Source organism: Ostrinia furnacalis, unplaced genomic scaffold (genome assembly GCF_004193835.3).
Source record: "Ostrinia furnacalis isolate ACB-3 unplaced genomic scaffold, ASM419383v2 OfSCF4587, whole genome shotgun sequence".
Classification (NCBI taxonomy): Eukaryota; Metazoa; Arthropoda; class Insecta; order Lepidoptera; family Crambidae; genus Ostrinia; species Ostrinia furnacalis.
Genome location: NW_021134826.1, coordinates 49797 through 60159, shown reverse-complemented (window position 1 = coordinate 60159; position 10363 = coordinate 49797). Strand labels below are relative to the sequence as shown.

General features: G+C 44.7%; 1 protein-coding gene across 2 annotated transcripts; it reads right to left on the bottom strand.

The window, feature by feature from the left end:
• Positions 1-2151: 2151 nt before the first annotated feature.
• LOC114359683 (RNA pseudouridylate synthase domain-containing protein 1) lies at positions 2152-10227 on the bottom strand. Of its 2 annotated transcripts, XM_028314162.1 has the most exons (7): positions 10006-10227; positions 9738-9832; positions 9021-9163; positions 6832-6946; positions 6510-6559; positions 3502-3619; positions 2152-2389 (listed from the first exon to the last, which is right to left on the bottom strand). In XM_028314162.1, the coding sequence occupies exons 1-7, from the start codon at positions 10096-10098 to the stop codon at positions 2185-2187; spliced, it is 819 nt and encodes a 272-aa protein (XP_028169963.1). In that variant the 5' UTR covers positions 10099-10227; the 3' UTR covers positions 2152-2184. The 2 variants fall into 2 exon arrangements, with proteins under 2 accessions (XP_028169963.1, XP_028169962.1); XM_028314161.1 differs by lacking the exon at positions 6510-6559 and having other exon boundaries at positions 6782-6946.
• Positions 10228-10363: the final 136 nt, after the last annotated feature.

Here is a 10363-nt window from a genome sequence, read left to right as displayed (position 1 = left end):
TGTTGTATTGTTATGTAACGTCGAAATTAACGTATAAATAATGTAACTAAAATATCCAGTTTTGATGTGCATGTGGATTGAGTGATCCTTGCTTCAATCTTAACAAAAATCGAGGAAGTTTTACTTAAAATATGTTAAAACATTGCGATGAAGTTTAAAAATTTGTTAAACCTAAGATAAAAATGTTATGGCCAATAAATAGGAGCACTCATACCGCACGCTTTAAGAAAACGTCAACATGTTTATTTCAGAAAATAAAGCCTTTCCACTTCTTTTTATAGTATTGAAAAATTGTTAAGAATATGTTAAAACTATTAACAAATTCAGAAATTCCTTGCACGTCCCGTTCCAAAGTTATGACGATTATTTAGGATCACTCACACCGCACACGGGCCGTATGAGTGCTCTTCAAAATAATGACTTTTTATTAATAAATACGTTTTATTTCTGTTGGGAAATGTGTGCAAACTGACGAGCGAATTTGTTAAAGAATAAGTGTGACAAAACTTAAAAGCTGAAGGAAGAAATTAACCTTTATTCTTTCCTCCAATATGCCGTGTGAGTGATCCTTGGACGGGTAGGCTGGCGCTCGAAGACCTTGGCAGCAGTGATGGGTGGGCCGGGCTATACCCTGGACTCCGTGGGCCGGGATTTCCCTGGACTCCGCTCGAACATGGGCCGGGCTATACCCTGGACTCCGTGGGCCGGGATATCCCTGGACTCCGCTCCTTCAATTCTTCTTTAAGGTGTGGCCGTTAGCTCAAGAGTTGACGTGGCATTGTTGGCCAAATTAAGACGTGTCAACTCACGGCGCAATGCTTTCATAGCTTGGTGACGGCATTTTTTGAAGAGGTAGTATGCGAGTGAAACCACCAAAATGATGAGTACTGCGATCACCAGAATTTCAGCAAGTTGTAGACCCGAAGTTTTTTGCGTGTGGGCGTCGCCGCTGGCAGTTTGAGCGATGATAACTTCTTCTTTGCTTTGCTTGTGTCCCATTTTGAAATGCAGCTAATAATGTTCTTCAATAATTTGTTCAATTTTCTCGTAGTTTCTAGAGTCTTGCCGGTTGATTTTCGCCAGTTGTTCTTGAATCTTCAGTTTCTTTAGGCAGGGTCGCCATGTGGTATGTTAAGTGAAAGACATGCGTAGGGTTTGAATGTCCAATCTTTAATAATTCGAAAAGTACAAATTTACTTAAAACTAAAATATAGCTAACTCAACACATTGAATGTGACACCATGTTGCAGTCACTAATTAAAATATAAATGTTACAGTACAACTAATAAATCAGTATACTTCACCTCCCCGAAAAGTACATATTACACCCCCGCTATTAAAAGAAAAAAAAGTAATGCAATGGNTATACTTCATAATAAACTATTTTTGTTGAATTTTTACTTTACATTTTATTTAACCTCTTAGATTAGAGTAATAAAATGTTGTTTTTAACTGTACCTATCATGTAATTTAATTATTATTTATCAGTTACACTTGGGCCACACATCGCGATAGCATTCGGGCGACAGCGGAGCGAGGTCTATTCGACTGTAAAAAGCAGTAAAGTATACGCATATACACTCGACATCAAATAAATCGCACCTCCCGCGACAAGTACTTTCAAACGAATGCTTCCCCACTTCCCACTAACATTGGCACCATTTAAAAGCCTAGTTCTAAACTTCATTTAATTAAAGGAAAGGTTTTTACCCCAAAAATGTGTCTTTAGAAGGATCCAGAGTCACTTCTTCCAAAAATAGGTAGTTACGCTTGAGCCAACTTTTATGGCTATAAAACTGTTAAGTTGGGATTAATCGCTATTCATCTGTTAAAGAGGACACGTGAGGTCATTATTTGGTTTTATAACCATAAAAATTGGTCTAATTTATCCCAGAGGGGAGCCCAAAGTGAGGTCTTTTTTAAAGTCACATTTATGGTATATGTGAATCATTTATTAAGAAATTAAATGTGTTTTTCTTTTAAAGATATTTATTGGGCTTTCAAATAATACCTTTATTGTTGGGGTACCATGATTGTGTTAGAAGAAAATCTTTAAAGTTCACGTCGCGGAAGGTGCGGTTTATTTGATGTTACTTGGCTACGCACCTTTTTGGGTTATTGTGACGTGGGTGGCCTAGGGGTTAAAGAAGCTAAAAAAAACGCTGTAAAATAAAAACAAACAATTTAATCGCTACAGTTAAACACAGTATACTTCAGCCCCACTTCGTAAGTCTTGTCAATGATGTCACACGCGGCATTGAAGTCCGCTTTTGTCCGGTACTTGCGGAGAACCTTCTCGGATTTGAACTTGCTACTGAACTGGGTATCGGAGAAGAACGGCTCTTGTGTCTGGATGTCCAGAGGTTCGGTCTCGAGAGGAAGAACTAGCCTGGGAAAGAATAGCAGAGATTAAAGTCTGGTCGCCGAGCTGATAGAATTTCGTCCAATGAACCCAAGCTACCTATCCTTATCGCTCGCGCGTAATTATATTGCTGTGCGACGCGACGGGCGGCCGCAGTGAGTGTGGATGGGTAGCATGGGGTCATTGGACGAAGTTCTATGTACTCGGCGACCGGACTTTAGTCTGAAAATTTTCTGGTTCCAGCAGATTTTGCTAAATAGACTTAGGCCGAGTTGCACCATCTTATTTTAAGTTTGAGAAACGTCAAAGATCTGTCAAACCCCATACAAAAAGCACCGGTTATTGTTACGGTTAAAATAAGGTGGTGCAACTTAGCCTTATAACCTCAAGAGGGTAGTTAGTTAGCTATAATGTGTGTTAAGAATTATGTAGCAAATACTCTCTGCTTGCACTATTGAGATACAGCCAAAGAAAACATACGCTATAAGCAAGGAACAGAAGATTTATCAGTAATCAAGGGCTGGAAGACGTAGCGTGGGCAGGCATTCTAGGTGGACCGACGACCTGGTAAAGTTCGCGGGAAGAGCCTGGATGCGGGCAGCGCAGGACCGTTAATTGTGGAAAACCTTGGGGGAGGCCTTTGTCTAGCAGTGGACGTCATTTGGCTGAAACGAACGAACGAACGTTCAGTAATTAAATCGGAAAAAGAAAAAGCTGGACTGGCCCACTGGAAGACTCATGGGACATCGGGATGCGATTTTGCAATATGACCCTTATTCCAACTATACAGGTTGTCCCAAAAAGTAGTGTCAAGCCGAAGCCAACCGACCCGAATCATCACGGTTTTGATAGTTTTCGAGTTATGTTTTTTTACAATATACAGTATTTTTAACGTTTTTAGTTTGAATTCACGTTATGGATGTAAATACTTCTAAATCGTCTAGGCCTAGTATTCATCTAATAATAAAAAAAAACAGGTATGTGACTTGACTATTCGCGCCACAGTGACAAAAAATGTGCATCGAAAATTATCAAAAATCGCAGAACATATTATGGGGGTGATTCGGGTAGATTCGGCTTGACACTACTTTTTGGGATAACCTGTATATGGTGCGTGTAGCTTGTTGATATGCTGTCACCTTGTGGCGTGCAGGAACATCCTATGCGGCGCCGTGTCGAGGGTGTCGCTGTATGTGTAGTCGCCGAGGATCGTGTGTCCCGTAGCCGCGCAATGCACTCGGAGTTGGTGGCGACGACCTGGAAATAATCCACTAGGTCAGAGCTCGGTAACATTTTGAGATAGAAGAACCAGAAGTGGCAATTTATGACCTAAATTTTAAATATACTTCCCGCGACTTTTAGATCGCCAGTCCACCAACCAGTAGGAGGCCTGCCTACAAAAGGACATTGGTCGACACTCGAGAACTTATCGGTTTTACGAGTTATGTGCCCCACCCAGGCCCATAGTAAGTGACCTTCGTCTCCATTCCGTACGCCATCGTTAGAATAACTAGTTTACTCTATGGTTATGGTTTTCAACTTACCAGTGATCGACTTAAGCAGTACCACAGTGACCGGGTCCCGCTCGTAGTGCCCGGTCTCTAACGCCAGTAGCCGGGTGTGCGTCGCTAGAGGCGCTGTAAGGAGGTCTACGTTGGTATAATGACGCACTAGTTCAGCTCACCAGTAATAGGCTTGAGCAGTACCACAGTGACCGGGTCCCGCTCGCAGTATCCGGTCTCTAACGCCAACAGCCGGGTGTCCGTCGCTAGAGACGCTGTAAGGAGGTCTACGCCTGGTATAGTGACACTAGTTCAGCTCACCAGTGATCGGCTTGAGCAGGACCACAGTGACCGGGTCCCGCTCGTAGTATCTAGTCTCTAATGCCAGTAGATGTGTCGCTGTGAGGTCTACGCCTGTAATGGTGATGGAAAAGTGTGTCTTCGCCTGGCATTTTACTCCCACTTACCAGTGATCGGCTTGAGCAGCACCACAGTGACCGGGTCCCGCCCTTAGTGCCCGGTCTCTAACGCCAGCAGCCGGGTGAGCTCCAGATTACAGTATCGGTATGGAGGAGAACTAAAGAAGCCCTTCTTGTACTGGAGTAACGTACCAGATGGACTATCGGTATTTAGGACGGCTGCGAAGCTCTATAAATTCCCTTTTATACCAACTCACCAGTGATCGGCTTGAGCAGTACCACAGTGACCGGGTCCCGCTCGTAGTACCCGGTCTCTAACGCCAGGAGATATGTCGCTGTGAGGTCTAGGCCTGTGATGGTGGATGGAAAGGCGTGTCTTCTCCTGGCAGCGATTGATTACTCCCACTCACTCACCAGTAATAGGTTTGAGTAGTACCACAGTGACCGGGTCCTGCTCATAATATCCAGTCTCTAACGCCAGAAGATATGTCGTTGTGAGGTCGACGCCGGTAATGGTGATGGAAAAGTGTGTCTTCGCCTGGCATTTTACTACCACTTACCAGTGATTGGCTTGAGTAGTACCATAGTGATCGGGTTTTGCTCATAGTAACCGGTTTCGTCCGGGAGCAGCCGGGTGTGCTCCAGATTACAGTATCGGAATGGAGGAGAACTACAGAAGCCTTTCTTGTACCGGAGTAGCGTACCAGTATCAAGGAGCCATGCTTAAAATGGACTACCGGTATTTGGGACGGCTGCGAAGCTCTGTAAATTCCCTGTTATACCAACTTACCAGTGATCGGCTTGAGCAGTACCACAGTGACTGGGTCCCGCTCGAAGTAGTTTTAGTACCAATCAATATGTTGCCCAGAAGTGGTGATAGAGCAAGCTATATTGGGACGCGTGTAAGTGCCCTCAAAGAGTAACTAATGCAGGATTAATCCAGCTCATCAGTGATCGGCTTGAGCAGCACCACAGTGACCGGGTCCCGCTCATAATATCCAGTCTCTAACGCCAGAAGATATGTCGCTGTGAGGTCGACGCCGGTAATGGTGATGGAAAAGTGTGTCTTCGCCTGGCATTTTACTCCCACTCACCAGTGATCGGCTTGAGCAGTACCACAGTGACCGGGTCCCGCTCGTAGTACCCGGTCTCTAACGCCAGGAGATATGTCGCTCTGAGGTCAAAGCCTGTGATGGTGGATATAAAGGTGTGTCTTCGCCTGGCAGCGATTGATTACTCCCACTCACCAGTAATAGGTTTGAGCAGTACCACAGTGACTGGGTACCGCTCGTAGTACCCGGTCTCTAACGCCAGGAGATATGTCGCTCTGAGGTCAAAGCCTGTGATGGTGGATATAAAGGTGTGTCTTCGCCTGGCAGCGATTGATTACTCCCACTCACCAGTAATAGGTTTGAGCAGTACCACAGTGACCGGGTCCCGCTCATAATATCCAGTCTCTAACGCCAGGAGATATGTCGCTGTGAGGTCTAAGCCTGTGATGGTGGATATAAAGGTGTGTCTTCGCCTGGCAGCGATTGATTACTCCCACTTACCAGTGATCGGCTTGAGCAGTACCACAGTGACCGGGTCCCGCTCGTAGTACCCGGTCTCTAACGCCAGGAGATATGTCGCTCTGAGGTCTAAGCCTGTAATGGTGATGGAAAAGTGTGTCTTCGCCTGGCATTTTACTCCCATTTACCAGTGATCGGCTTGAGCAGCACCACAGTGACCGGGTCCCGCTCATAGTAACCGGTTTCGACCGCGAGCAGCCGGGTGTGCTCCAGATTACAGTATCGGAATGGAGGAGAACTACAGAAGCCTTTCTTGTACCGGAATAGCGTACCAGTATCAAGGAGCCATGCTAGAAATGGACTACCGGTATTTGGGACGGCTGCGAAGCTCTGTAAATTCCCTGGTATACCAACTTACCAGTGATAGGTTTGAGCAGTACCACAGTGACTGAGTCCCGCTCGAAGTAGTTTTAGTACCAATCAATATGTTGCCCAAAAGTGGTGATAGAGCAAGCTATATTGGGACGCGTGTAAGTGCCCTCAAAGAGTAACTAATGAAGGATTAATCCAGCTCACCAGTAATAGGTTTGAGTAGTACCGCAGTGACCGGGTCCCGCTCGTAGTACCCGGTTTCTAACGCCAGCAGCCGGGTGTGCGTCGCTAGAGGCGCTGTAAGGAGGTCTACGCCTGGTATAGTGACACTAGTTCGGCTCACCAGTGATCGGCTTGAGCAGTACCACAGTGACCGGGTCCCGCTCGTAGTGCCCGGTCTCTAACGCGGGTCTCCGCCGCTACAGACGCTGTAAGGAGATCTACGCCTGGTATAGTGACACTAGTTCAGCTCACCAGTGATAGGTTTGAGCAGTACCACAGTGACCGGGTCCCGCTCGTAGTGCCCGGTCTCTAATGCCAGCAGCCGGGTCTCCGTCGCACTAGAAACGCTGTAAGGAGGTCTACGCCTGGTATAGTGACACTAGTCCAACTCACCAGTGATCGGCTTGAGCAGTACCACAGTGACCGGGTCCCGCTCATAGTACCCGGTCTCTAACGCCAGCAGCCGCGTGTGCGCCGCGCGGGTCTCCGCTGCATTGGACGCGCTGCTCGTCTTGGCTACCATCCTGTGGCTGGACGTCGCTGTGAGGGGGTCCACGCCTGGGAATGATGTAGATGATGTAGATGTAGATTTTGAAGAGGCTGCTATGAACATTTAATTTTAGCAGGTAAGGCTTCTTATACACGAGCGGCTCGTCGACAAGTGGCGTTAGCTGCAGTTGTAGCTGTCTCTTTGTACAGGATGCGACAACTACAAGCTACAAATGCAGCTAACGCCACCTGTCGGCGTCAGTCGTCGACGTGGGGACGTAGACAAAAGGTGGCGACAGCTGCCGTTGCCACTGCCGTCGGCTATGAGCCACACGTGTATTAGAACACTAACGGCAGAGCAGTAAAAGATCACCCTCACTCTTCCCGTAGATATCGTAAGAGGCGACTAAGGGAACAGAGGCCCCCCTAAACCCGTCTGGGCAACGTATGGACTAATGAATACGGACCAGCCCCTGTTAAATTATTGAGGGTCATCCTCGCCATTCATTCAAACTCACATATTTCCCTACTATTTTAAATGCGACAGGTTTGTACAAAACGTTACATTTCTCACGCAAAATCTACTGAACAGATTTGATGACACTTTTCAGTATTATTTTTAAACGGAATTTCATCTGAGCAGTCGTAGTTTTTTTTTTCATCATCATCATCATCATCATTTCAGCCATAGGACGTCCACTGCTGAACATAGACCTCCCCCAATGCTTTCCATGTTGATCGATTGGTAACGGCCTGCGTCCAGCGCCTTCCCGCTACCTTTACCAGGTCGTCGGTCCACCTTGTGGGTGGACGTCCCACGTCGCGCTTTCCGGTACGCGGCCTCCATTCCAGAACCTTACTGCCCCATCGGCCGTCAGTTCTGCGTACTATGTGCCCTGCCCACTGCCACTTCAGCTTGCTGATCCGTCGGGCTATGTCAGCGACTTTAGTTCGTTTACGGATCAACACCAACCAATCAATTGACGTACCTACTTCTTAAAACTGTCAAAACGAAACTCTCCCATAGATTTTGTATGGCACTACAAGCAAGTGACGTCACTATTTTGTCAACTCAATTAAACTACTTTTTTCAATTACAATGCGACCAAAAATCGTAATTTACAGGTAATTTAAAATGAATTAAGTTTTTAAGACCAGAATTAAGTGTCTTTTTAGAAAAGTTGTGATTTCGAATTACTTATTGGGGAATTGTGTCAAATTGTCTATGATTGATTATTCGGATTTTAAGAGGCAGCGAAGAAAACCTAGCTTTTGTAGTTCCGAAAAAGTAGAATAAGAGTAGGACCACCCTCACTCTTCCCGTGGTTGTTGCAAGAGCCGACTAAGGCCCGGTTTTTTGATTCGTAGTTAAAATAACCAATAGGGATAAAAATAAGGAAGACAAGCCCCCCCTTTTTTTGTAAGAAAATGCATAGAACTACATACCCTCTCGCCGCTTTGATGGCGATTGGTTATGTGGGCCTACCCACTAAAATAATCACGAATGTCCATCTCTCTTACCCATCTGGCCAACTTAAAATTTATTTAAAACTAGCTTTCCGCCCGCGGCTTCGCCCGCGTGGAATTTTGTCTGTCACAGAAAAACTTTATCTCGCGCGTCCCTGTTTCAAAAACCGGGATAAAAACTATCCTATGTTCTTTCCCGGGACTCAAACTATCTCTATGCCAAATATCATCAAAATCGGTTGCGAGGTTTAAGCGGGAAAGCGTAACAGACAGACAGACAGACAGACAGAGTTACTTTCGCATTTATAATATTAGTTGGGATGCCACAGGTTTGTGAATTGTGAGGATAGATGTTTGTTACTCTTTTACGCTTACTTCTGAAAGGATTTTGTTTAAAACATTACCTATTCTGTGTCACACGGGCGAAGCCGCGAGCAAAAGCTACCAGAGTAAATATAAATGAGTAGGTTATCTTCATAGAAACGCACCGGGCGCGGTTTGTATGTGGGTATATTTTGTCAATGTGTGCGTGCGCGCCGCATACGTATTGGCGCGCTCACATAGAAACCGCGCTCGGTGCGTTTCTATGATGATGACCTACTCATTTGTCTTTACTCTGAAGCCACTTTATAATATTAGCAGGAAATACATTTATTTCTTTCTATTCACCACTCACCAACATCAAACTCGATGTCCGCCACGTCGTACTTCAAATGCCCGCGGACGACGGCCAGGTAGTACTTCCTGGTCTGCCGCCGCTCGAACAGCCGCCCGGCGCGCCCTGCGGCACTCTTGGTCTTGGCTATGCACATCACGCCGCTGGAAACAGGTGGATTTCAGGGATGTTATGGATATGGTTACGGATATTAGAATAATATTATACCGGTTTCGGTTACGGATAGTAATCATTTCGGATTATCCGAAAGTTTCGGATAATTTTGGTTACGGATAGTTTTAAAAAGGTAAAATTCAAATTGCAAGATGCTGCGCGACCCACATAGCCACTTTATGTACTATGACGGTGCCTATGATAAAGGTAAAACAGGCGGGTATATCAGAATTGTGCCAGGGGATGCCAGACAAGTAACAAACATTAAAAATTTTCAGAGTTAGACTCCGCCTTTATCCGAAACTTTTGAATCGGTTACGGATATTTTTTTATTTCGGATATCCGATAGTTTCGGTTACGGTTACGGATATCCATAACATCCCTGGCTGTATTTCGTATTAAAACTAGACTTAGTTAGCCGCAAGTTTGGTCGGCTTCCAATTTGTATGAGGAGTCAGCCGATAGCAAATAAAATGTCTGTAGTCTGCCGGGTGTCTTAGGGCCTCCGCTACTTAGAGCGGAGCGGAATTGATCTCGTACGTCTTAAAAAATGTTGAGGTTTACCTTGTTGAGTAATCCAGTCGCTGTACAAAATGCAGAGGGTTCGCTGAGGTTGACAAATGGGAATCTGGAGATGCAATATGTTGGGTCACCGTATTCTGTAAAAGAACGAAAGAAAGAAGTTATGCATTTGTTATGAACAAAAAAATATCGATACACCAATCAATATTTTATCGACCATTACCCCATCACTAGTGTTTTGTTTGGGTACAAAAACATAACCTCAAAGATGGATTAATTATATTTTTTTTCATGAAACTGAACTACGCACCTTCTCATTCTCATCATCGGAGTTGATATACATATCAAACGGTTTGTTAACCACAAGAAAACTATCACTTTCATACAGTTTTTCTACACCCATTTTTGTTTTGTTAAAATCTGGCTTAATGTTGTGTTCGTCTTTTAGTAATTTCGAAAGTCTAAAAACGCTTTAATTTCATTTTAATTTAAATTTAAAACACGATAATTTTGAGCCAAAATATCAATTGCAATTTCAAAACATTTCCAAATGTCAAATTATTGTCATTATGTAAAAAAGTTTGCCTGTTTCCAATACACGTTTCGTTACTGCACTGCCAGAAGTGAAAATAAAATACGTGAACGCATTCATTTATCTGTCAGTAATG

What these genes read in the sequence shown, in the direction of transcription:
- LOC114359683 (XM_028314161.1), bottom strand. Translation starts at nt 10,098, where the DNA reads ATGGGTGTAGAAAAACTGTATGAAAGTGATAGTTTTCTTGTGGTTAAC. An exon ending in ACTGCTCAAGCCGATCACTG is followed by an intron (nt 3,620 to 6,781) that starts GTGAGTTGGACT and finishes GATTATTTCCAG; the next exon opens with GTCGTCGCCACCAACTCCGA. An exon ending in ATGTTCCTGCACGCCACAAG is followed by an intron (nt 2,390 to 3,501) that starts GTGACAGCATAT and finishes ATTCTTTCCCAG; the next exon opens with GCTAGTTCTTCCTCTCGAGA.